Below are 25,011 nucleotides of genomic sequence, written 5' to 3' on the forward strand. Positions count from 1 at the left end.
ACAATTTGATTGAGATGTAAATATATAATCATGAAGAATTCATAAATCTTGAATGTTAACTACAAAATCATGTCTGCTTGCTCAAAAATCCAACAACATGTCTAGTCGATAATACCATCAGGTAAGAAGCTGACATAGTCCAAAGGAGCGACCTCGGGCCCGTCAGGCGTACCGACAATCTTCAGCGTATCGCCCTTGGTCACCTTGATGCCAGGGAAGTTGACGCGGATGGCAGAGTGTCCATCCAAGAACTCGGACGGCCAGTGGCCCAACTTCTCCTCGCTGTTACCCCTCCAATGGCCGACGACGACATCATTGATGTACGCGACGTACGAGCATTTGCCTCTAATGACGTCAAAGTAATTGACAGCGAGGGTGTATGTTCCGGTCTCGAACTCGACCGTGGCGGATGCCGTTCCGGCCGTCGTGTTGGAGCTCGTCACGATGGCCTTGTAACCCGACGCCGCCTCAAAGGGGTCGACGTCGACGACCTTGTATCCGTCAAGCGTCATGTGCTCGGCCTCGATGCGGTACTTGTAGTTGCCCACGCGTCCCGCCTCGTCGGGGATGCTCGACTTATTCCAGTAAAAATTGTTGATGGAATCGCGCCAGACGAGGGAGTGACCGGCCTGGTACTTGAGCTTGAACAGCACGTGCTCGTAGCGCTCCTCGTCGATGAGACCCTTGAGGTACTCCCACTGCGGCACAAATGTCTGCGCCGTAGCCGAGCCGTCGTAGTGCGCGTCGTAAAAGTGCTGGATGACCGTCTTGCCGCTCTTGAGCTTGTGCGTATAGGGCACGTGGTGGAACCAGAGGAGCAGGTCGTCGGGGGTCGTCTCGATCTCCTCGTACATGGCCGCCACCTCGGGAGGGTACTGCCCTGCGTTCCTCGTGCCGTTCTTCACAGTACGGTCCATTCCGATGCTGTCTCCGTCTGCTCTGGTCCACTGACCCCAACTGTTGCCGTCTTGGCTGCGCGGGCTGAACTTGGAGTTAGTCATGGGGGAAAAGAAGGACGGGTGTATTTTTGCTTACCTAGGACCGTAGTGAGCGTAGAGGATATCAGTCAAGGTCTGGATGCCCAGATTGCCGCTGTAGCTCTCGTAGGCGGGCCAGCTCTCCATGGACATCTTGGTAATGGTGTCGACGATCTTGCGGTCAACACCGAATGTCAGACGGGTCCAGTCTTGGACAATGGCAACAACGTCGTCAGCAGGGTTCCACGCAAGTCTGCCGTAGGCGTAGAGGTTGGACATAGCCAGATGGCTTCCCAGCCATGTTGAGTTCGCGCCGACATTGATGACACCAGCGTAGCCGCCGAGAGGCCTGTTAAGGCGCTTGCCAGAAAGAATGTCACTAACAACAGAAGGCTGACCGTCAATGCGCAGATCAAAGTCGAGGATCGTCTTCCAGAGAGGAGGGAGGTAGACCAAGTGATCCTGCTGGCCGAGATACTCCTGGGAGATCTGCAGCTCGATGGCCATGCTTGTGTTCTTCAAGTTGGCAAACAGGGGCGACACGGGCTCCCGGACCTGGAAGTCAATGGCGCCGTACTTGATTTGGACAATGACGTTGTCATCGAACTGGCCGTCGAGGTGCTTGAAGAACTCGACCTGGGCGTTGGCACGATCAGCGCGCCAATCGGACTGGTTCAGCGTGAGATGGTCGTAGACAAAGGCCCTGAACATGACGATGCCCTTCTTGGAGCCGTGATTCTTGAGCTCCTTGGCGAAGAGGTTGGCGCCATCTGCCAGCGTCCTGTTGTAGGTCAGGGGGCCGGGCTGACCCTCTGAGTTGGCCTTGACCAGGTATCCAGCCATATCGGGAATGCGCGCGTAGAGCTCATCGGTGATATTTCCCCACCAGGCAATGACAGTCTCGTCGAGGGGGTCGAAAGTGGAAAGGTTGCCGTATGTCTGGGGTGAGGCGAAGTTGAGGGAGATGCCCACCTGAACACCCCATGGCCTGAAAGCGTCGGCTATCCTCTTCAACCCGTCCATGTTCTCGGGGGAGAGGAGGATGGCATTGGCGTTGACGTTGTTGACGATGATACCGTTGATTCTGGCGGACGCCAGCAGACGGCCGTACTGAGAGACGCGGGTCATGTCGGTGACGACCTTGAGGTTCTCGAAGAAGATGGAAACACCTCCGTACTACTCAAGTCAGACATGTTCGCATTCAATGATGGTCCGAGGAGGAGAATGAGGAGGAGGGAAGATTGCTTACACCACGCTCAATGCTGCCATGAGTTCCTGTGCCATCCATGTTGTCCCATTGGTTTGCCCATCTGACAGGAGCAGAAGGGTTTGTCGCATAAGTCACCTCGGTGAAGTTGCCCTGGGCCAACAGGCTCAGGTACTCAAAAGTACCGTAGAGAGCACCCCTCTCGTTCTGTCCCAGAATCTTGACACCATCACCCTTGACGCTAAGCCAGAAGCCATCCTCAATGAGGTCCGCTTGAATGCCCTCACTTCCACAAGCAGCAACGTAGTCGTCAACAGTAGCAATGACAACGGAAGCAGCAGCACAGGCGTCCTGGCCGATAGAGACGTCTTTACCGAGGATGCCTTGGTAGCCCTTGGTCAATTCGGACAAGGCGGAAGCAATTGGGCCATTTTCTGTCGCATTGAGGCCGATGACGGTAGAGGGAAGAGATTCGGCGACGCCGGAAGACTTGCACTCTGGTAGGCGAGCGTAACGCAACCAGCCGTCGAGGCCGTCCTCTGCGGCAACGAGGCCGAGAGAGGCAAGAAAAAGAAGCTTCCACATGACGTGCAGTCGGTGGAAAGAGGTGCTGCTGGCGAGAAGAACCAGTTGGAGAGAAGCACTTGCTCCAAAAGACCTGTTACATGGTGGGATCGGGGGTGCGCGAGCTTATAAGAAGAAGCGCTGGTTTGTTCATCGACACGCGAGCGGTGCACTTGGGGTGGGATTCCCAAATCTGCGGGACTCGCAGGACCAGGAACAGGAAAACATCATTTTTCCCACAACCCAGGCCTTGTCAAGTCCGAAGTCTCCAAGGGCTCCCGGGTTCCCAATGCAACCGGCCGACAGCGGTGATGAGCGGATGGGGTTGACCATGGTATTCAGGCTAAAAGGAAAGCCGACATATTCATCCATGGCTTGGGTGTGGGGAAGCTCTGGGGGAGACCATTTAGGTCGGACTACCAATCTAACGTCTTCCCGAACGACTTCAATGGATCCTTCGACAATGTGACCCCTTTCATCTTGAGTCTAAACAGCGACATGCGGAGAAATTGGCACTAGCGGAGAGAACCTTGACTGGGGGGCAGGAATTATCGTTGGGTGTCTGGCTTGGAAAGGGGGACACGTCCCGGTGTTAAGATAGAGAAGAAACCAATCGTAGGAAGGTTTTCCTGGGTCACGCAAGGTGCCTTACATGACTTACAGCTCGTTGTAATAGAAGGATGAAAACAACGGTGTAGCCTCAAAACAAATGATTGAGTAAGCCAATAGCAAGTGAACGAAGAAACGTCTGATGTTCTCATTTCCCCGCATGGGGAGAGAGAGACAGGAAAGCGTGGGGTGAATCGGGGAAAGAAGGGTGGGGAGATGGTAGGTAATTTTTTTGGAAAGAAGCCCAAAAAGAGGGGAAATAAACAGTTCCCAGGTCCGGCCGGCACTGCTTCGGGTATCCATGTTCCATGAAAGACTTCACCGGTTCGGGTTGCCCTTGCTTCTTCTTCCCAGCTCTTTCGTCGAGGACTGATAAATTCTTAGTGGGTAATTCACCAGCTCAGACCTGCAATTTTACTCCTCTCTATGCGGTAGAAACGTTAATTCCATGACTCAAGTCAACATGAGAAAGCTGCTTGCCACCTTAGTGATCACTGATCACTACGCAGTAGAGCCGTAGTAAGATGATACCAGCGTATGCTACTGCTGATTGTTCCCCTTCAGAAGGCTCCTAGTCAGTCGACTTCGGAAGAGCTACCCCGACCCCGAAAACCCCAACGGCCTAGCTTCCATAACTTCGCTTTTTCTTCTTTTGCTCGCTTCCCCTCCGCCATTGCCTTCTCTCCTCGGGTCCCAAACTCGAACCACGCAGGAGAAACTTCCTGGCCCATTCAATTCCCATCAGCTAGAATCGTCATCGCGTCTTGGCCCTGGGTAAATACACGTTAGCCCCAGCACTAACCCATCTGCGCCTCAGCCTCCCCCCCGGTCACCAGCTTCACTTACCCAGCTTGGCAACTCCATCCACCCAGACATCAACCCTCCCACGTGCCTCTTTCGTCTTTGTACTTTGCGCCTTCATGATATCCGTAAATTTCCACCGTCTTCACATGACAGCGCAGCAGGGGACCTCGATCCCAGCGTCCTGCTTACTCGGCCCCGCCCCGATCTTGATGCCGTGCGTGATCTTCTTGATCACCCGCGCATGGTTGCGGTCGTAAAGCCCGTACAGGTCGTGCGTCGGACACGGCCGCTTGTCCGCCATTTGGAGCCGCAGAGGCCTCTTCGCGATGCCGCTGCCGAATTGTCCGCATGTCGTGTAGCCCATGCCGGGGCCGCATTGCACGGCGATCTCGCCCCAGACGCATTTGCACTTGACGTGCTTGTAGATGAAGACTTCGCACATCTTTCCTTTTTGGAGGGGTATGATATGGCAATGATGATGACGTCGAAGAAAAGTCTTGTTTATGGTGTTCTTGGTCTCGATTGCCGCGATATGAAGGTAGGGAAGTGTGGACAAAGGCTGAAGTTTAGGAAGGTGGAATGGTACGTGCGGGCTAGGTAGATGCTACTTCCTACTTCAGATTACAGGCACAAGATATTCCCAATGTGTTGTTTACTCATGAGCAGCATTGCCTTTGAAGATACTTGATTCCATACTTTTAGGCATGCTTTCTACTTATATAAACATCACCACACGCCAGAACTTTGCACTCCCGTGTCTGCCAATGTTTGCACTACAACTACATGGCTAACTCGGTGACTGGGTCAGAGGCGCTTCCCCATCACGAAGGGTGCTGCTCTCCCCAGTACCGAAGCCTCGGTCAGAGTAATCCTCGGCGTCCAGCATGCGCGCCAGCAAGGCCTCGATTCTCAGGGACGTTTGCTCGAGAGAATCCAACCTGCTGCTGACGTCTTGCATGTCCTCGCTTCCCGTAAAGGACCCGCGCAACTTGGACGACACGCCCGGGAACATCGAATCTCTCCTAAGAGGCGACTTCTTCCGCATGGTATCATTTGTAATTGACCGAGTGAATTGTCGCCGGATGAGATGGTGCGTGAGCTCGTCGTCCACCGCAATCTCCTCCTCGACGGACTCGGGCGGCGGTAGGTCGAACACGGCTCTTATGTCGCGGTGGGCCGTTATGCGCCACTTCTCCCAGAACCATTGCTTGACCCTCGGGTACAGCGTAAGGCTGCTAGACTGTTTCTTCTCCGGCTGCGGCGCTGGCCAAAGGATTCTGCGTTCTGCCACCGCGATGATCAGTAGTAGCGGAAGGTTGACTAGCCGAACGCTAGCTACATGTATCTTATGGAACCATCGCGGGGTGAGGATGAATTTGAGCGGAATAAGGACGAAGACGGCCAGGATGTTGAAGGGGGGCTGGTACGCAAAAATGGCATCACCCTTGACTCCTTCTAGGGTCAAGACGGCCTTGCGGAACATTATCTCTGCAGTCGCGTTCTTAACGATCGTGCTAAATGTATTGGAAAGCATCGAGACGAGGATGGTGAGGAACAAAGTGTTTCCCAGAAAGGCGAAAGCGACCATTAGGACAGGACCTAAGATGGGGTGAAATTGAACCTAGTGGAAATTACTATTAAGCCTGACGTATAGAAAAATAGGCGAAGAAGAAGGGATTCTTACCGATTCGTTGATGCCCGTCCCGTCAAGTCCAAACCAGATCCAGAGCATCCACTTACTGATAGTGCTACAGTTGGATTAGAAGCTGTACAAGGTAGGCCAGTTCCTGGAGCAACTTACACTGGAGGATGTGCACCTTCACCAAGCCACAGAAGCGACAGTAGAAAGCCACCGAAACACCATGCCGACAAGAACGTGAGAAGGACAAAGTCCGACATCATGGACCGCAAGGAGAGAAACACCAGATTATCCGATAGCAAGTTGAAGGCAAGACGCGGGACCAGTACTGGGGCACCCATCGCAAGTACGTCGAGAGCTTGTTGTTTTGGAACAAGTTCTCCGACTCGAGCTCCATGGATGCGCAGTACCGCGTATACAACATAGATGCCAATGAAGCCAACATCAAGGAAGGACCACAGATTCTGGGTGTAAACGTGCCTGTCTTGTCGTGAGTGACGCTGCTGTTTGTAACAAGAGTTGGGTTCTCTTACCAGCCATGCTCCAAAATAGTAGCAAATTGATCGAGAGACCACCCGAAGGCATAGACGGCGAAACAACCTTCCAAGACGGTGAAAGTCTCAGGCTTTCGCTCGGCCATGACAAAGAGATAGAGCGCCAGCAGAATCAGGAACTGGAAAACCTCGAGAATGTTTCTGGTACGAGGCACAAGGAGTCGATATTGGTCCAGTAGTGGCCCTTCGCGTGGGTTGTAGAGTGAGATAGGCTTGAGTTTGTAGTGGTCTGGAATAATGTCCATAAAGCTCGAAGGAGTGTAGACAATACGGCCTTCGTAAATGGCATCGACGCTTGAGACCGTTGTTAGTGTCTGCCCCAAACTATAATCTGCAAGGCGAGAACCTACACTTTCTGGCAAGGAGTAGCACTGAGGAAGTATTTACTCTCAGTCAAGATGGCAACTTCGAGCGAAGGAAGCATGCGGTTGTAGCTGCGATAGGACTCCGTCGAGGCTGCCTCACGAATCCCGGCCGGTGCCATCTGAAAGGGCTCAAAGCCGGCAACCAGTATGTGTGCTAGCAGCACTAAACCATCAGGCCCTTCATTGTCCTCGCTAAAGCGCCTCAATATCCGCGTTGCCACCAGCTCGCATAGAGCTGCGCGACTGTAATTGACATTTTGCCGATTGTTCAAGTGAGATTGCTCATATAGGAACTGAGCACGGTTCACAAGCAGGCAATACACTTGTGACAGTCAGGTTATTTGCAACAAAACGACTCCGCGCAATCGAGATCGATCTCGGTTTCTACGAGATTGAAGATCGAGGTGAGAGAGACGGATGACTTTGAACATACCTATGGAGATGTCGTCGAGCTCATACAATTTGTCGACAAGTGGGCGGACGACGGCGATGTTGATACGCACATCACGAAGTTGTTCCAAACTCAAATAGTCTTCAACAATGGAGATGATGTCTCGTCGTATACGGTGAATATTCGTGTATACTGGTAAGTGGCTGTGAGGATTGACCATGCAGCCATAGAGAGGAACTTGAATCTCAGAGGTGTGACTGGCACGGTTCCGTTGCAGCAGCGGCCGTTCTTCCGGAAGCTGGAGGCGTGCCCGTCGGGTGCGCTCCGACATAGTATGGCCGGACTGTATCGAACTTCCCTTCGTGATGGGATAGAATGTAGCGTAGGCGACGGTGATGTGACATATGGCTGGAGCTAGGATCGATAGGACATTTAACGTGTAGACAGAGCTCAGTCGTACGTAATAAGTGAGCTATGGGATGTTTGGCGGAAGAAACTGGCGGTGATGGTGAGAAGACGGCGCGAGACACCCACGTGGATAGTGGCAAGTTAGGGGCTGCCCCCACGCTCTCGCCTGTCACAATCCGAGTGGGCTGCTCAAGTTGTTATACTAGATAGCCGGGGAGTCAGTTACAGCCAGGAGGTGCAACACTAACAACAACAAATCCTAGAGTGGTGGTGGGGAGTTGGTAGCAGGGTGACCGCAAGAGACAACAAATGTCGGCGCCTCACAGATAGCAGAGATGACGCAGATATCGGTAAGGTAGATATTAGATAGGATGCGGATGGAGTAGGACAGGGGACGACACGGCTCTTGGCTCCACGGTGCATGGGGACGCTAAAAGTAGAAGCACATCTGCTTTCAATGCGAGCCTGAGCCCGACAAGGTGGTCTGGGGTAACTAAGGCAAAGAAAGCATCGCCCGCGCGTCAAGTTGTGGAATGTTGCGGAATGTGATTCTAAGCCAGAACTAGCATTCATGAAGCGGCAGCGGCAGCGGCGGCATGCTGCATGTGAAGCATCGGCCGCGTCTAGTACGGGATACTGCGTATAGTGATGAAGAGAGCCGCAGAAGCAGCGGAGGGGAGATACGCCAGGCCATTACAGAAGAGAAGGACAAAGGAGAAGGAAAGTAGTACACACTGACTCGGTGTCGAGGTTGCGACACGGCAATATTGCTGGCTCGCAAGTTGTTCAGGAATTCCTCTTTCTTCGTCTGGTGTGTGTAGTCTCATGAATGACGACACATGCGTCGCGCAAACGCCCGGCTGTGTCCGAACAGTCTTGTCCTAAGCTTCTGCAATGTACGCTGCAACATCAACTGGATCCGTAATTGATGGGTGAAGAAGACTGAGATAAACCAGCACTCGCGCTAGCAAGCCTTCTAGCTGGCTGTGTACTCGTAGCTCCTAGGTACTGAGGAAGGGGGGACGGGAGTTTGAAGTCGTGCACGGTGCCTCTCACCTTTCTCGGGCTGCCAACTTTTGTCGTCCGAGGCAATTCGAGGCTACTCTTTGCTGCAGTTCTTCAGCCCAGGCATGGCACACCTTGCAGCATCCAGCCTGAATCCAAGTGATTGGGCCACAAGCTGAGTGTAGTACCGGTGCACTGAGCGGTGTGTGTATGTGTGCGTGTGTTCAGCTCCACGTCCACACCCACGTCTTCTGAATCTGATGGGTCAAAGGAAAAAGAGCGCTAGCCGCATCAAGCGTCAGAGCTTAGCTGCTTGTATTACATAATGCCACTCTTGGCCGACGACGCCTACCAAAAAGTTGCTCTAAACAGTGCCATCCAGGGACCTTATCTTTCACGCGGTCAATATTGGCGGGGCTCATGGAGCTATCTTTATATATCGGAGCTCACCAAAGCTCGCGGTAGGGCGGTCGATGCTCTTTTGTAATAAGGTTGTTTTTGATCTAATCGCCGGCATCAAACATGGGTGACCTCTCAGGCACCTTCTGAAGCTCTCAACATTGGGGGATATTTGTTCTTTTTTCATTTTAGGATAAAGTGCGGTAAGCTACGAATTTCATCATCGATGCTCCCATTCATCCCTCCATTGCGCATTTCCTATACGCCAGACGTTTCTCATCAATTTTTTTCACCCCAGTCCTGCCGAGTCTTCCGGGAAGAATACTACCATCGGACTATGGAACGCAAAAGCTCATCTTCGTAATCGCTAAACCACTTTACAGGTTGACAGACTTGCGGAAGTTGGCACCGGCGTAGACGGCGTTCTCACCAAGCTCCTCCTCGATGCGGAGGATCTGGTTGAGCTTGGCAAGGCGCTCGGAACGGGCCGGGGCACCGGTCTTGATCTGGCCAGCCCGGATACCGACGACAATGTCGGAGATGGTGACATCCTCAGTCTCACCGGAGCGGTGAGAAACCATGACACCCCAGCCGTCGGCGTAGGAGTCCTTGGCGGCCTGGATAGACTCGGTGAGGGTACCGATCTGGTTGACCTTGAGGAGAAGGGCGTTGGCAGCCTTGAGCTCAATGGCCTTCTTGATGCGCAGGGGGTTGGTGACAGTCAAGTCGTCACCAACGATCTGGATATCCTGGGTCTTGTAGAAGTAGCTCCACGCCTCCCAGTCGTCCTCGGCGAAGGGGTCCTCAATGCTGACAATGGGGTACTTCTTGGCGAGGTCAGAGTACTGCTGAGCAAGCTGCTCGTAGGTGATCCACTTGGTGGGGTCGCTGTCGGGGTTCTTGAAGTCGAGGTCGTACTTCTTGGCGTCCTCCTTGTAGAACTCGCTGGAGGCAACGTCCATGGCGATGTTCATCTGGCCAGTGTATCCGGCCTTCTCAATGGCCTCAGCAATGAGCTCGAGGGCCTCCTCGGCAGTCTGGATATCGGGGGCAACACCACCCTCGTCACCGACGTTGCCGGCGGACTGGCCGTACTTCTTCTTGGCCAGACTCTTCAGGATCTGGTAGACCTCGGCACCCTGGCGGAGGGCCTCGGAGAAGGAGGGGGCAGCACTTCACAATCGTTAGCTGACGGAACAGAACAGGCCAAAGGAGACTCGATGCGTGGGACAACTTACGAAGGAACAATCATGAACTCCTGGAAAGCGAGGCGGCCACCGGCGTGGGAACTGTAGCATGGAGTGAGCAAATGTTGGATGATAGTAGTAGCAAGGAATCGCTTACCCTCCGTTGAGGACGTTCATGAAGGGAACGGGAAGGACGTAGGGCTTCTTGGTACCGGCCAAGTCGGAGACGTGGGCGTAGAGGGGGACACCCTTCTCAGCAGCACCGGCCTTGGCGACAGCCAGGGAGACACCGAGAATGGCGTTGGCTCCGAGCTTGGTCTTGTTGGGGGTTCCATCGAGGTCGATGAGGAACTTGTCGACCTTGGTCTGGTCCTTGACATCAAGGTTCTCCTTGATCAGAGCAGGGGCAATGACGGAGTTGACGTTCTCAACAGCCTTGGTGACACCCTTGCCAGCCCACTTGGTCTTGTCACCATCGCGGAGCTCGCAGGCCTCGTGCTGGCCTGTTCAATGGGTTCTATCAGCTTCTCGATACTTTTTATCTCTCGGCAGGGGTAGGATGCGAGGACGAGGACGACGTACCAGTGGAAGCACCGGAGGGGACGATGGCACGGTGAAGGCCGGTCTCGGTGACGACGTCGACCTCGACGGTGGGGTTGCCACGGGAGTCGTAGACGTAGCGAGCGTGGATCTTGGTGATGGCCATGTTGTCTCGTGTGATGGATTTGTTCCTAACGAAGAGGGGAGAGAGAGGTCAGTAGATGGTCGTGGGGGGAGGGAAAGGCTTTATATTGGCAGAAGGCAGAAAAGAGACAAGTGGGTGAGTCAACAATGTGATAGGACCGATTGGGGGAAATTGCTAAGCTTGCAAGTGCTCGCTCCTTGACCGGACAGCAAGAATTGCCTCAGGGTGGGATGGCATGGTGGGGTGATTCTTCGGACACAGCTTGCAAGCTCCCAGGTGTTTCCCCAAGACTATCGCCAGGTGCAGTGGAGTGGAAACGTATGATGAGACAACTTACTTGTGGAGTTTTGATTGATAGAGCCGGAGTAAGACCTCAGCAATTACTTGCGTATGAAGAAAAAAAGATGAGGTTGAAGTGATGGAAGAGAGGTTGATGGCGACAGAGGCGGGGGTGAGGGACAGCAGGAGCACGGTGGGAGCAGATTGTTTTGGAGGGGTCGTTTCCCTCCTCAGGTAAGGGTAAGGTAGGTACCTTCGTTTGCAACCCCACCTGCCCTGCTGCTGCACCGGAGTCCTGAGTCCTGACGTGAGGTGAGGTACCTGCGGTAAGGTATCATAAGTTGCTTAACTTAGCTCGGGGCAGGTGCCCACGGCGCCATTGGATCGCTCAAAAGATTGGGGGTATCTTGGACGGGTGCCCAATCGCTTTTTCTCGAGACGAGGCGGGGCATCTGCCCTGTTAGAGCGCTACATGGGCCCCAAGCTCCAAACGGCCAAGAATATCACAAACCAGCTTCGTTTCAAAGTATCTTTGGTACTGGTCTTAGCACCGCCTCACCACGATAAATGCATCTTTGGTGAGGGCCACCTCTCAACAAACCAAGCAATGAAAACGCTGCCCTGCCAAAGCGGCCAGCAGCTGGGAGGGATCTGGAACACGTTTCTGCCCTTGTCTCTCTTCATTGGGCCGTTCTCGCTATTCTCGTCCCTCGTCCCCAGCCCCGAGTCCGGCCTCATAAATTCCATGGCTTTCTGTGTCTTTTCCAGGTGCCCTAATCAGTCACTGACCTCGGTCCTGGACAAAACAAAGGCCGTTGCCATGTCTTGATTCCTTGCCCATCGGCCGTTGGCATCCTCGTGTGGTCTGATTGGCTGCCCACAACCATTGTCTCTCGCACAACGGCTCTCTAGCCATCCATCATCGGGATCTTGTGGACTCTAGGGACTGAGCTTGCGTCAAAGTGCGTCTTCGACAATCTACAAGTCCCGACACCCGATCTTCAAGACGTCTTTTCCCCGGCACCCCGGTCCAACGACGAGCTGCTAATTGGCAATTGAGATCAAACAATGGCATTCTGACTCCACAAATGGTCTGGGACAGGCTGTACGCCATGGATTATCCCGAGGATGTTGCTCGGAATAGCCAGGTGCTAATGCGGTTCTTCCCGATCATGGATCCCGACCCCGTCACCCCGTCTAGTAAAGCCGGGGTAAGACAAGTGTAAGGTCGGCAGGCAAGTCATTCTGTAGGCAGCTGATATTGCCTAGAGTAATTTTAACCTAATCGTCTGGAGCTCAAGTGGAAATGACGTCTGGCTTCGACCCGGGGAGGTGGTTCTCGGCCGGGGAGACAGCATGTTAGTCGGCTTGCCTTTGGCACATCCGCGTGCCTGCAAGCTCTTTGTCCGCTTTCACCCGAGTATAAGTCGTACATAGCACATCACTGGGATATGGCATTCTTCGAGTCTCTCGGTTGGCCCATATAAACGCTGGCTTCCATAGTAGGATAAACAATTTCCCAGCTTTTGTCAACCTGCTCTTGAAGCAAGGCTCTACAGCTAGCGGAAAGCGCACGTGAATTCTTCAAGCATTACTTCCGGTGCCCAAGGTCCCCTTGCCTCCCGGGGCCTGCTTTGATCATGAGGAGATTTTAGGCCCTTCGCTAAAGAAGTTCTTTTGTAATCGCACGGCAAGTAGGCCGTTGATACAGTTTGGACTCAATGCTGCAACTCGTGCAGATGGAGCAATGTTAGGATCGATCTAACCAATGGCGAAAGTTGAGGATGTGCTACATCATCCCGCTAGCTCAGCAAAGAAGAACTTGCGAATTAAACTGTAAGTATCGGGGGTTTTCAGTCTTGCTTTGTTGCTACGTGCATCCTTTGCAAGGTAATTTCTGCTGTCTTTTCTGATTAGCTGCGGAAGTGTCTAGTCAGACAACTAAGTTATGATGACTGCGGAGGATTTGTGGGATGCACTGTGGTGATATTAATAGTTGCAATTCAATATTCTTCACGCCCGGAAATTGACGGCTACATCCCCCACAAGACCTCCGATTGAAATCCGTGTTCTAAGGCCGGCCGGAAGGCAGCAAATAAGGCAGATCCCGTGTTTCTAGCCCAGACAGCACACCCGGCGGCCCTCCCAGGAAAGCACGGTTACGGCAGTGGGCCGTATCGGGTGGAAGCGGCCTGGCGTGGGTCCGGGCGGCGCTGGGGGAAAGAAAGTGACCTGAGGCATGGGGATGTGGGGAGAGTTTTCTACCTTTGCCAGCGGTCTGCGCGGCCTGCGTCGGCGCCTTCCACTTCTGAGACTGGAGCATTGATTTGCACAGAAGAACTGGAAGCTTCCCCTCAGCTAGACCCCACGTCTCTGTTGCATGTACCTTCCTTAGACAGCTTGGGTGCCTAGCAGACTGACCGCTTTCGTTCCTTTGCGGCTTTGGCCCCCTCCCCCTCCTCAATGGCGTTCCGTTTCGCAACAAGACGAACGGTCAACCTAACCCCACGCATCGTCAACACGACGGCAAGACCAGTCACGCGCATGTAAGTACACCTATACTCTTATATGGTCACTTTCCACCTTTGAGTTACCCATTGACCTGACTTCTTCAACAGTCCCTACCAACTACGAAATCACAACGCCTTTGCGACCCGTTCGCCAGTACTCCGAGCTACCCCTCCTCGACGAACCTCACGACTCCAGAACCCTCAGCGCGTCGCTGCTACACGATACTGCTCCTACAAGAGAAGTATGTGCAGACACGGAGAGCATGGCGGCGCTGGCACGCTGAACTACCCTCGGGAACAGCTGCCTACCAACGTCGTCCCGCGCCACTACGATCTTACTCTTGAGCCCAACTTCGAGACGCTCAAGTTCGATGGCTTGGTGAAGATTGACTTTGACGTGGCGGAGGACTCCAACACTATCTCTTTGAACACCCATGAAATCGAGATCAAGAACACTTCATTGTCCTTCTCTGTCGAAGGACAAGAGAAGAGCCTTGGCGAACCAGTCGTCACCTACGACGAGTCGAAGCAATGGCACAGCTTCGAGTTCAAGGAGAAGCTCACCAAAGGCGGCAAGGGTACCCTCGAGATCAAGTTCGTCGGTGAGCTGAACGACAAAATGGCGGGTTTCTACCGCTCATACTACAACAAGCCGGATGGCACCAAGGGTATCATGGCCACCAGCCAGATGGAGCCTACCGACGCCCGCAGAGCCTTCCCTTGTTTCGATGAGCCAGCACTCAAGGCCGAGTTCACCGTCACGTTGATTGCTGACAAGGCCCTGACCTGCCTTTCCAATATGGATGTGGCTGAAGAGAAAGATTTGCCCTCTGGAAAGAAGGCTGTCAGCTTCAACAGGTCTCCTGTCATGTCCACCTACCTCGTTGCCTTCATCATCGGAGAGCTTAATTACATTGAGACCAACGACTTCAGAGTACCCATCCGAGTGTATGCTCCGCCTTCCGAGGACATCGAGAGAGGCCGTTACGCCTTGGATATCGGTGTCAAGGCCTTGGAGTTCTACGAAAAGGCCTTTGGTCTTCCTTACCCTCTGCCTAAGCTTGACCAGGTTGCCATTCCCGATTTCGCCGCTGGCGCTATGGAAAACTGGGGTCTGGTCACCTACCGTACTGTTGAAGTCTTGTTTGACGACAAGACCAGTGGTGCCGCAGCCAAGGAGCGAGTTTCGACAGTCATCACTCACGAGATTGCTCACCAGTGGTTCGGAAACATTGTGTCGCCGGACTGGTGGCACGCTCTGTGGCTCAACGAGGGCTTCGCCGAGTTTGCGTCTCGCTATTCCATGAACGCCTTCTTCCCCGAGTGGAAGCTCAAGGAGTCTTTCGTCAGGGAAGATCTTCAGGCAGCATTGGGTCTCGACGGACTCAGGAGCAGTCACCCTATCGAGGTCCCCATCCACAAGGCCGAGGAGATCAACGAGATCTTCGATAGTATCAGCTACGCGAAGGGCTCTTGTGTTGTCCACATGCTTTCGGCATTCCTTGGAGAGGATGTATTCATGGAGGGTGTCCGCAAGTACCTTAAGCGTCACGCTTGGGGCAATGCCACTACGAATGACCTGTGGCAAGCCTTGAGCGAGGCAAGCGGCAAGGACGTTGGCTCCATCATGAACATTTGGACCCAGAACGTGGGATACCCCGTCGTCTCTGTCACCGAGTCAGGCAAGTCAATTAGCGTGGAGCAGCATCGCTTCCTGACCACAGGAGACGTAAAGCCCGATGAAGACAAGGTTCTCTACCCCATCTCTTTGAACGTCCGTACGAAGGGGGGTGTCGACAAGGACTTGATGCTCACTACTCGTGACACCAAATTCGAGATTGACGATGCCGAGTTCTTCAAGATCAACGCCGATTCTACGGGATTCTACCGTACCAAGTACGCTATTGATCGTCTGGAGAAGCTTGGAAACGCTGCGGAACTCCTTTCCGTCCAGGACAGAGTTGGTATTGTGGCTGACACGGCTGCTCTCGCAACCTCTGGCTACCAGAAGACCTCGTCTCTTTTGAGTCTGTTCAAGGCTCTTAGCCAGGGAGGCGAGGCCGAGTACCTGGTGTGGGACCAGATCCTCACCCGTCTGGGCTCAATCAAGATGGCCTGGATCGAGGATGACGCTGTCGTTGACAAGCTCACCGAGTTCCAGCGGGAAATTGTCAGCAGTATCGCACACAAGCTAGGATGGGAGTTTTCGAGCAACGATGGCCACGTTGAGCAACAGTACAAGGCTCTCACTTTTAGTGCGGCCGGTATGTCTGGTGACGAGAAGGTTGTTGCTGCTGCTCGGGCCATGTTCGAGAAGTTCGCGGCTGGAGATAAGACGGCGATTCACCCCAACATCCGAAGCTCCGTCTTTTCAATTGTTCTTAAGTTTGGCGGCGAGAAAGAGGTATGCCTGTTCCTTGAAGATGTCATTGAAGCAAGCCATTAACTAAAATCACAGTATGACGCCGTGTACAAGTACTACAAGACCGCCGAGACCGCCGACGAGCGCAACAGCGCTCTCCGAACCCTTGGCCAATCCCGCGACCCCAAGCTCCGCCAACGCACACTGGATCTTTTGCTGAGCGGCGAGGTTCGTGACCAAGATATTTACATTCCGATCGGCAGTCTGCGATCGAGCAAGGGCGGCATCGAGGCCCTGTTTGACTGGCTGCAAACGAGATGGGAGGAGATCTACACCAAGTTCCCTGCTCAATCTTCCATGATTGGCAGCATTGTGAGCTACTGCACAAGCGGGCTTACCAAGCAAGAACAGCTGGATAAGCTCGACAAGTTCTTCGCGGAGAAGGAGAAGAAGGGTTTCGTGCGTGCTTTGTCGCAGTCCACCGACTCGGTCAAGGCCAAGATCGCATGGACTTCCCGTGATACTGAGGATCTGCGCAAGTGGTTGGATCTTTAGGTGTATATCTTGATGAGGGCGATTGCCAACGTAGCATAAACGCCTGCCATTCCATCCTGGATGGATGAGGGGGGGAGTATATTGCTGGGTTCGGCAGCAAGATTCAAACAAATAACGCATTGTAATAAAAATGGACAAAGAAGAGAACATCTCCGCTTGTCGAGTCCTTCATTTAAAACTATTCAACTGGTACCTGCTACTGTCTTCATGTGCATGAGAGCATCGCATATGATGTGGGTGATTTTATGGTTGTGGTGGACCCCGCGATTGTTTAGGTAGTCGTCATGTAGGGCACTTTCTTCAGCCAGTGCATACTGAGTTTGTGAGACCCGTTCACCTTGAGCTGCCGCCAATCCGTCCAACGTTCATCCTTCACCTCATCCCGCCCAACCGACCGTGTATCTTGGCCGGTCTCGAAGAAATCGAATTTTCATTGAGTTTGATTATCAATTGCACCTTTGCTCACATGGAGTCGAAACGAGTTTCGTCGTGGCAGGTCCGCGCCGAGGCCGGCGAGCCTTTTGCGGTGGTCCGGGTCCGCGACCTTCATAGCACGATCAAAGCTGGCACCGACGCATGGGGCCGCGGGGGCAAGACGCAGCCCGTAGTTGTCTCCGCCGAGCTGTCAATGTCAGAGCCCTTTGAGGCCGCTTCACTCGCGGACAAGGTCAGCGATGACACGGTGCACTATGGCCTCTTGGCCAAGGCGCTTCTCCGCATACTGGACAACGTGAACCGCTACGAGGTCGATTTAAGCCTGGAAAACGCCATGCAGATGATCTGGAACGCGTTGACTGGGTACCACATCTCCGGGTCTGAGGCTGATGGTCTCACGGAGCCGGCATTCCTGAAGGACAAGCTGCCCAGAATTCGCTACCTGGATATCTCCCTCGCCCTACCAAAGGCATCGCTGCTCGGTAGTAGCGTGAGCCGGTCTTACTCCTTGGCCCATGGCTTCCATAATGGTACCCAGGTATGGGCGGTCTACAGCTCAAGTCTACGCATCAACGAGCTGCGCGTGCCTACGCTCATCGGAGTCAATGACAACGAGAGACTAGCGAGGCAGGTTGTCGTGGTCAGTATCGAGATCGAGGGCTACATTGGAAGGTCGGATAATTACGTCGAGATCGAGTCCTTCGTTGTAAAGGTTTGTGACTTCTTCTTCCTCTTATTCGCCGTCTTGATAGTTCTTTACTCCGTCTACATATATATGGATCATTGCTGACTCAAGTCGTGGTACCAAAAGATTCAGGGCGACTCTTCCTTTGAGACGCTTGAAGCCCTCGGTCCCGCTATCACTACGGGGATCAGGCGGTGCTACCAAGAACGATCAGATATTCATGAGCCTCTCAACAATCCAGCAGACTGGACTATCAAGGTCGTCATGGAGAAGCCGACTGCCATCACCATGGCCGCGGCCTCGTGTGTGGAGTATAGAGAACCGCCTCAGGCAAAGCCATAGTCAAATCCATCGTTTTCGTAAAGAAAGAACCACATCAACTTAAGTCTAACATTGTTCGCTATACCGAGGTTGACGGTGAGAGAGTTCACAAAGTTTTCGCTATCGTGCCATCTCTCCCCCTTGATCTGTGCCATTTGCCGTCATGAAATCTCACCCAAACTCCCCCCTTCACCGATCCGTAGGCCTGTCGAGTTTCCTACTACTCATGCCTCAAACTTGTCACATTGGGGCACATCTCCATTGGTAATCTCCCGAATGAACGCGGGATCCGGGTCAAAGAGCATGACGTGGAAATGCTCAACCGCGTGAACGGACTTGAGACTCCGCCAGTTCTTGAACCAAATGACCTAGTCATCATCGTCAGCTTCACTCAAGTCCATATTGCAGGTCCGTTCTGAAGATGGGCGCCGCCAAATCATGACAGAGGAGAAGAGAGGATGAAAACTCACAGTATCAGGCTCCGTTCTCGCCCGAAACGTCCCCTCCACAAATCGATCAATCTCCTCCCTCGCTTTCTCTGTCAAATCCCCCGTAGCCGGATTCTCCTCTAACTCAAACTTTGTCCAAACAACAAGATGTACAATCCGCCCATCGATTCCATACGGCCAATCATTATACAAAATCCTATAATCCCCCTCTGCCTCAAACGGCCTCTTACCCTCAGTAGCCCTCAACGGCTCCTCCCATCCAAGCCGCTGCCTCAGCACAAAGTTCATCACACTCCCATGCTCCTTGATCAGGTGGTGAATAAACAGGCGGTACCGCCTCAGCTCGCTCGGCACCCGCTGGAAGAGATCCAGACGGTTCGTCTCGACGAGCCGCCGGACTTCCGTCCACGTCTGCCGGTTGTAGGCCGCGTCGGGCGTGCTCAGGATCCCGACGTCCTTGGCCGAGAGGTTGCGGAGGCCCTCCGGGCACTCGTCTGTGCGGCGGTCCGTGGGGACGTTGACTTGCCAGTACGGCAGCGCCGTGGCTGCCGGGCCGGAGAGGCTGCCCATGATTTTCGTGTGTTGTGTGTTGTTTGTGGTTTGTGATTTGGTTGTGGGAGGTGTTTTTCTGGCTCAATTGACAAGGTCAGGGGTTCTGTCGAGTAACTTCAAGGTGGTGTATCTCGTATTCAATGCAAAAAGAGGATGGATGTCGTTGTCACCGAGAAAGGGGAAGTAGTCCACGAAGCTAAGAGAGAACGGCGATCTGGTCGCTTGCAGGGCTGTCCACGGTTGTCAAAGGACAAGACGGCGAATAAGACCTCTTTACCATATAGGGGGGTGGCCCGCACTATTTAGCCTCTTGTTGCCCGTAAAACGGAGTGCCAATATGCCCGCATCAAAAACCTAACAAATCTTGCTTTCGGTGAACCCGTTCTTGCCTACAAAATGCAAAATGTTGCTGCTATTCCATGAAGCAAGAAAGAAATGCATGGAGGCGTAGACTATCAGTCGGAAACCGGCAGCCCACCAAAACCATGCATCCGGCGGCAGCATCCCACGTCGAGACCCCCCTCCCCTACCTTACCCCCCGGATTGCGCCCGCCCGCTGTGGTGTCCGGAGTAAGGACAGGCATGTAACCGCGCGCATTGTTCACCTCAATTTTTGTTTTTGTTGTGCTTCTCATGTTGCCTTTTCAGATTTCTTTTTCTTTGTCTCACCGCTACTCGTTGCTAGTCGGTTCTGGACCACTCCACACGGAAATGCAGGTCCAAGCTACCGGCAGACCGCAGACGTCACACACAAACGGTCCTCGATGGACCATGCCAAAATCCACGGCAATTCACAGGGTTCAGACGGGGACATAGCCAATGCAAGTGCAAGTGGAGGTCAACGAAATGCACACGCATGGTTTGAGGTGCCTTATTAAAATACTATCGAGTTTGTTCTGCCGCTGCCACAGATACCTTATGCAGACGCCGCCTTTTTGGGGGGAATGATCATTGGTTTCTCTCTACTGTTCCATCTCGCCTCCAGATTGTCTTCTTGTGATGATTCTCAATGCATCGTGACATCTGACTGGAATGTGCTCAAAATACAAAACCTGCAAAAAAGCCACTTAGTGCTCAAGCAGGCGCAAGCTACCCTGCACAACGACGTTCTCGAGGATGGATCCAGGAGGCACATCAATAGTGCTGCCTTCCGTCGCAACAATGATGACGGTACCCTTGAGTGTGACGCCACGGCCGAGGTTGACGGCACCAGTGATGGTAAGGTGGTCCAACTCGATGATCTTAGGGATAGAGGGGATGTGCTTCTGGAAGTCAGAGACCTTCTTGAAGTCGCTACCCAACTTGATGAGAGGAGCGTCACCGAAGCGGCTGGAGCTCATTTGGAGCTGGCCGTGCTTGACGGTGTAGAGATCAGACTTGACGAGCATCAGGTCAGAGCAGGTCTTGACGGGCAAGAAGCGACGACGGGGAACGTTGACACCGTGGGCGTTCTTGAAGTGACGGATGGCAGCACCGACAGCGGTCTCCAGCTGGATAATGGAGATGTCAGACTCGCCCTTCTTGTCACCAGGGATGGTCTTTCCGTTGGGAATGATCTCCATCTCAAGCTCATCGTTCTCGACGACGCGCTTGATGGCCTTGAGGTTCAGCCAGATGTTGTTGGTGTTGAAGTACTTGAACTTCTTAATGGACTTGAACTCGTTGACGTGCTCCTTGGGGACCTGGGCGATCTCGAGAAGACGGACGGATCCCTCGTAGTCGATGATGGTACCACCCTTGACGTCGGCCTTGGTCTTGTTGGTCAACTCCATGATGTACTCAGACTCAGTCTCAACCATGTGCTGGAGGATACGGAGATCGACAACGGCACCCAAGTTGTCAACGTTGGACAGGAAGACAACCTCAATACCGCGCTCAATGAGCTTGTCGAGAATACCAGAGTTGTAAAGCGACTCGAAAACGTCACCGTGACCAGGGGGGTACCAGTCGTTAATAGAAGAGTCGGTCTTCTTAGGGACGGGAAGGAGAGAGTCCTTGAGGATTCTGGGGTATCTGGACTGGTTGAAGGTGAGGATGTCGACGTTGTGGCCCTCGTACTTCTTGATGATGGAAGCGGTGTCCTCATCGGTGTTGAATGAGTTCATGAGGATGAAGGGCACGTTGACATCGTAAGTGCGGTTGAGGTACTCGATCTGGCGGACAGACAGGTCGAGGAAGGACATGCCGTCACGGACCTCGATGACTGACTTGGGGCCGACACAGCCCATGGAGGTACCGAGACCACCGTTGAGCTTCAGGACGGCAAGCTTGTTGAGGAACTGAACGGACTCGGAGTTGGCGAGGTCCTCGTAGTCAACAACCTGGCCCTGGGCGGGGGGAGCAATACGGTCCCAGTCGCTATCACACTGTTAGCTGGAAGGCTATTTGTATCGCAGGTTCCTGTTGTACACTTACACGGCGTTGCCCTTGGCCTTGTCGTTCAGGTAGCGACGGAAGAGGGCGAAGAAGTTGTCCATCTCCGTCTCGAACAGCTGTAAGATGATTAGAACTCGTGTTCCCAAGATTACAGCTGGGGTGGATTTTTCTGCTTACCTTCTTCTGCTCGGGGTCGGTGACGGTCTCAGAAAGCTGGGTGAGGGCATTGCGCATCTGGGCAGCAGCAACGCTGGTGGAAGTGTTCTCGAAAGCCTGGACTTGAAGTCAGCCGCGCATTCACGAAGAAGGGACTAAGTCCTGCAATGGAAGCTTCTCAAAGTGGGGAATGCTTTGAAGCTATCGTCGAGTGATCCGCTGCGGGGCCCTGCGACCAATGTGGCCAGCTTGCTGCTACCCCTGACAGGCATCGTAGAGCTTGTTGCCGGGGAGAGAACAGCGCACACCGTACCGCCCAGGTTGTCTCCTTCAACCGTGTCAAGCCAGCAAATGTCTTTGGAGGTATTTGGCGTCTCACGCATTGACGATGCTGTACCGTGCCGTTTGGGACTGGCCCAGCCGCGGCCGTCAAGGTAAAGCAAGTAGCCAAGCGTCGTACGACATCTCAGGTATTCGGCATGGAAGAAGTGACACAAGCTAGCAGGTATGGCGGTTCTCGAACTGCACAAGGCCGTGTTCTGTCTGTCTCGGGACAAAGCAGGCACCGGTCGCGGTCCTCGACATGCCTCGCTCAAAGGTGCACTGAAAGAAAAGGGTGGATAGAGTATGTACCATGTGGGATCTCGTCTTGCCGTGGTGACGGGAGCTGAACTCCTCATCGCTCTTGCCCTGGCCGCCGAGGGGGGACTTGAGGTGGGTGGGAAGAGCGCTCTTGATCGCTTGAGCCATTGTGAAGGATATTTGACGCGATTCGCGGTGTGAAGCTGAATATGCTGAGAAAATGTCAATGGATTGTACCGGAGCAAAGAGCGAAATTCTAGTGTATCGTATTTTTTTTGTAGGTGTAGAAGGGACGGTGTGGAAAAGGAGAGGGAAAAACAAGCGGTGATTTCGAGGACGGCGGGGTAGTGCCTACATTGACAGGGGATTCGCCGTTGGATTTGCGGCGAAAAAGATTGCTGGTAGCTCAAAGTGTTCTGTGTAGCCTGACGTAATTTGTGAGCTTCTCCATGTGATATGGGAGAGGAAAAATAAAGCAAGGTGCGGAATGAGGCAGGTCGGCGGAGGGAAAGCAAGGTACTCCCGCCGTGAACGAGAGCTGGGGGGAAGGGCGGGGGAGGTACCAAGACGGCGAAATTGGTAGAGAGAGGCAAAGTGAGGTGCTTCGGAAGCAAGATCAGAACTGCAATCTGCTTGGTTGGAGCAGATAGAGTGCGGTTGCGGTGATCGGCGGTACTTTGGGGTGAAGAAGGGTTGGAGGGGAAGCAGGTGGCGGGCAATTGGGGATGGGAGTCCAGGTGAGGTACTTACAGCAATAGCAACAGCAACGAGCGAATGTGGTCGAGGATCTAGTTGGGATGGAGAGGGGAGGAAGAGGAATAGAATAGGTAAAAAAAGGAGAGCCGTCAAAAGGAATCAGAGACAGGCAGGAGGCGGCCGGGCATTTGGCTTTATAGCGGTGATATCACTGTGGGAACCCAGTCGATTCGCATTTGCCAATTTTCATTTTATCTCGTTCCCCCCGTTCGAGGAGGAGACAGCCACGCACGGGGAGGGGCGCCTGTCACTGGAGACACCCAATGGTCGACACACCTGAGGTCGAAATGCTGGGTGCTGAGATGGGCAGTCACCGTCAATAACCTTGCCTTCCAGGTTCCTTCCTCACCTCCTTCTCGAACCCGATGCCATATACGAAGTAGGTACGTACTTTGTGCCTTCCACCCCTCCTCTACCTACCTTACCTTAAGGTACCTTACTGAGTACTACCTTATGTACCTCATCCAACCTTGCCTTCACACCTCAACTTGTGCTGGCTTGTTTTTATTTTGCGATATCCGTACATCATTCACCACACAGCACAGCACGCCTTCTAGTCACATTGGCATTGCCTTTTTTTCTTTCTCCTCTTTTCCTTCTGACTCAATGCTCGTTTGCTCGTACTCGTCTCCGATATGAGGACAGACAGGAGAACAATCAAAGCAAGCTTCGAGACCCAAAACATTTCCCAACCTACCTAACCAGTCCCCGAAGCTAATGCTCCGTACCTGATATCGCCCACCCAAGCCATTCCAGTCCACCTTTCCTCGACTGCAACCCACTGACCTTTGGCCTGGCCACGGCTTTCTCAGCACCCCTGTGGCGCTTCAGACTAGTGACGCCTAAACGAGAGAAGCGGCGGCTGCAGCTGTAGCTGGCTCGCATAAGTGGCAAAGAAGGAGGCGCGGAGAGAGCGAGAAAAAAAAAATAACAACAGCAGTCTCCGGAAGCACGTCGTTGTTTTTATCAAGAATCGGGGGTACACAAACAGATACGGAGATGCAGATCATCAAAGGGTGCGGATAACGGCCAAATCTGCAAGGCGCTGCGACCAACCATCCCACTTCATCCAATCTACATACTCCAGGAAAAGCCAGAGACGACACCGGGAAGGCCAATGCTCAGACATATAGGACCAGTATCTGAGCCACGATGCTGGTCAACCGTCAACGTCTTCCGTCCGGGCAGAAATGAAGTTCTGTCCTTCGGGGTCCCCATTCACCATCTCCAACCTCATCTCAGGTTCCAGCAACAGTCCGCGGCCACGGCCGCCCACACGCTGCTTCACGGAACAGCCGTCCGAACAAGTACCTCCCGGCGATGCATGCACTAAAAAAGGTGCGAGTCTCCATTCACTGCGGAGTCAAACCGTCTCCGCGACAAAGTCGCTCGTCTTGAATGGATATCCTGAAATATCACACCCCCACCAACCAACATCCTCGCCAGCTGTAAGATGAGCTGGACCTGCCCTCCCACTGTACTTCCAACCATATTCCCCCTAAAATCCCAACCACTTTGCGGAGTCCTTGTCTGCAATAAGGCGGGACACGACACCTGATGTACCCATTTCTTCACCTACTTTACCTCAGAGAACCCGCCCCCCGCCTGGGGAAACGTTACGGTGTGCTGCTCGCATTGCAATAGCTTCCAAGTTCGTCGGACCTACTCGTGGCCACAAAGACTTTGACGCGCACCTTCTTTCATGTTTTTTGTTTAAAAACTGAGCAAGGCTGAGAGCCCATCTCAAAGGAGGACCAAGCGGTGCGGTGTCCGCCTTTTCTCGCCGACGTCCCTCCATCAATGGCGCTATTCGTCAAAGATAGTCGGCCGAGCTGAACGCTCAATGGCCGGACTCGCCTACGCTTCACACACCTCATCGCCCATCGCTCAACAATAGGAGTTGCCACCACCCTGAACTTCCCGACTTCGCTAAATTGATCGGGACCAAAAGTGCTTAACTCGGCGCCCTTTTCTTCAAGCAGCCGGCTTTCCGCCTCAGTATCAAGCAAGAATCGCCGTGCCATTTACCTTCTGGTCCCCAGTCTTCATCACAACCGGAGCCGATTTTGTAGCCAAGCCGGCCTTCTTCGGAACCTTTCCCGAATAATCGCTCTTCAAATTCCCAAATGATCCAACCATCAGGTTTCTGATAATGTTCGTTGAACCGAAAATAAAACACACAACCCCTGAATGCCGGCA

The 25,011-nt window shown here is 53.4% G+C and overlaps 10 protein-coding genes across 10 annotated transcripts; 3 read left to right on the forward strand and 7 right to left on the reverse strand.

Annotated features, from left to right (window-relative positions):
• Positions 1-101: 101 nt before the first annotated feature.
• Positions 102-2,769, reverse strand: CCOS01_07785 (alpha-glucuronidase A; the record flags this gene model as incomplete). Its single annotated transcript, XM_060455948.1, has 3 exons — positions 102-981; positions 1,036-2,153; positions 2,227-2,769. The coding sequence occupies 3 exons, from the start codon at positions 2,767-2,769 to the stop codon at positions 102-104; spliced, it is 2,541 nt and encodes an 846-aa protein (XP_060313840.1).
• A 1,534-nt stretch (positions 2,770-4,303) lies between these two features.
• CCOS01_07786 (uncharacterized protein) lies at positions 4,304-4,603 on the reverse strand (the record flags this gene model as incomplete). The annotated part of the gene is made up of 1 exon (XM_060455949.1): positions 4,304-4,603. One exon carries the CDS (start codon positions 4,601-4,603, stop codon positions 4,304-4,306), a length of 300 nt encoding a protein of 99 aa, XP_060313841.1.
• A 345-nt stretch (positions 4,604-4,948) lies between these two features.
• CCOS01_07787 (nonselective cation channel) lies at positions 4,949-7,558 on the reverse strand (the record flags this gene model as incomplete). Its single annotated transcript, XM_060455950.1, has 6 exons — positions 4,949-5,782; positions 5,846-5,909; positions 5,963-6,280; positions 6,334-6,648; positions 6,705-7,041; positions 7,153-7,558. Coding segments are annotated over 6 exons (2,274 nt in total), but the record flags the coding sequence as incomplete, so codon positions are not given.
• Positions 7,559-9,299: 1,741 nt separating this feature from the next.
• Positions 9,300-10,815, reverse strand: CCOS01_07788 (phosphopyruvate hydratase; the record flags this gene model as incomplete). The annotated part of the gene is made up of 4 exons (XM_060455951.1): positions 9,300-10,095; positions 10,161-10,211; positions 10,267-10,612; positions 10,692-10,815. The coding sequence occupies 4 exons, from the start codon at positions 10,813-10,815 to the stop codon at positions 9,300-9,302; spliced, it is 1,317 nt and encodes a 438-aa protein (XP_060313843.1).
• Positions 10,816-12,026: 1,211 nt separating this feature from the next.
• Positions 12,027-12,299, forward strand: CCOS01_07789 (uncharacterized protein; the record flags this gene model as incomplete). Its single annotated transcript, XM_060455952.1, has 1 exon — positions 12,027-12,299. A coding segment is annotated over one exon (273 nt), but the record flags the coding sequence as incomplete, so codon positions are not given.
• Positions 12,300-13,536: 1,237 nt separating this feature from the next.
• CCOS01_07790 (peptidase family M1) lies at positions 13,537-16,500 on the forward strand (the record flags this gene model as incomplete). Its single annotated transcript, XM_060455953.1, has 3 exons — positions 13,537-13,619; positions 13,692-15,987; positions 16,042-16,500. The coding sequence occupies 3 exons, from the start codon at positions 13,537-13,539 to the stop codon at positions 16,498-16,500; spliced, it is 2,838 nt and encodes a 945-aa protein (XP_060313845.1).
• A 466-nt stretch (positions 16,501-16,966) lies between these two features.
• On the forward strand, positions 16,967-17,962 carry CCOS01_07791 (FolB domain-containing protein; the record flags this gene model as incomplete). The annotated part of the gene is made up of 2 exons (XM_060455954.1): positions 16,967-17,647; positions 17,732-17,962. The coding sequence occupies 2 exons, from the start codon at positions 16,967-16,969 to the stop codon at positions 17,960-17,962; spliced, it is 912 nt and encodes a 303-aa protein (XP_060313846.1).
• A 203-nt stretch (positions 17,963-18,165) lies between these two features.
• CCOS01_07792 (uncharacterized protein) lies at positions 18,166-18,960 on the reverse strand (the record flags this gene model as incomplete). The annotated part of the gene is made up of 2 exons (XM_060455955.1): positions 18,166-18,309; positions 18,412-18,960. 2 exons carry the CDS (start codon positions 18,958-18,960, stop codon positions 18,166-18,168), a joined length of 693 nt encoding a protein of 230 aa, XP_060313847.1.
• Positions 18,961-20,009: 1,049 nt separating this feature from the next.
• Positions 20,010-20,282, reverse strand: CCOS01_07793 (UTP-glucose-1-phosphate uridylyltransferase; the record flags this gene model as incomplete). Its single annotated transcript, XM_060455956.1, has 1 exon — positions 20,010-20,282. The coding sequence occupies one exon, from the start codon at positions 20,280-20,282 to the stop codon at positions 20,010-20,012; it is 273 nt and encodes a 90-aa protein (XP_060313848.1).
• Positions 20,283-21,353: 1,071 nt separating this feature from the next.
• On the reverse strand, positions 21,354-21,857 carry CCOS01_07794 (UTP-glucose-1-phosphate uridylyltransferase; the record flags this gene model as incomplete). Its single annotated transcript, XM_060455957.1, has 3 exons — positions 21,354-21,434; positions 21,496-21,596; positions 21,788-21,857. 3 exons carry the CDS (start codon positions 21,855-21,857, stop codon positions 21,354-21,356), a joined length of 252 nt encoding a protein of 83 aa, XP_060313849.1.
• Positions 21,858-25,011: the final 3,154 nt, after the last annotated feature.

Source organism: Colletotrichum costaricense (assembly GCF_030867565.1).
Source record: "Colletotrichum costaricense strain IMI 309622 chromosome Unknown Scaffold_7.1, whole genome shotgun sequence".
NCBI lineage: Eukaryota > Fungi > Ascomycota > Sordariomycetes > Glomerellales > Glomerellaceae > Colletotrichum > Colletotrichum costaricense.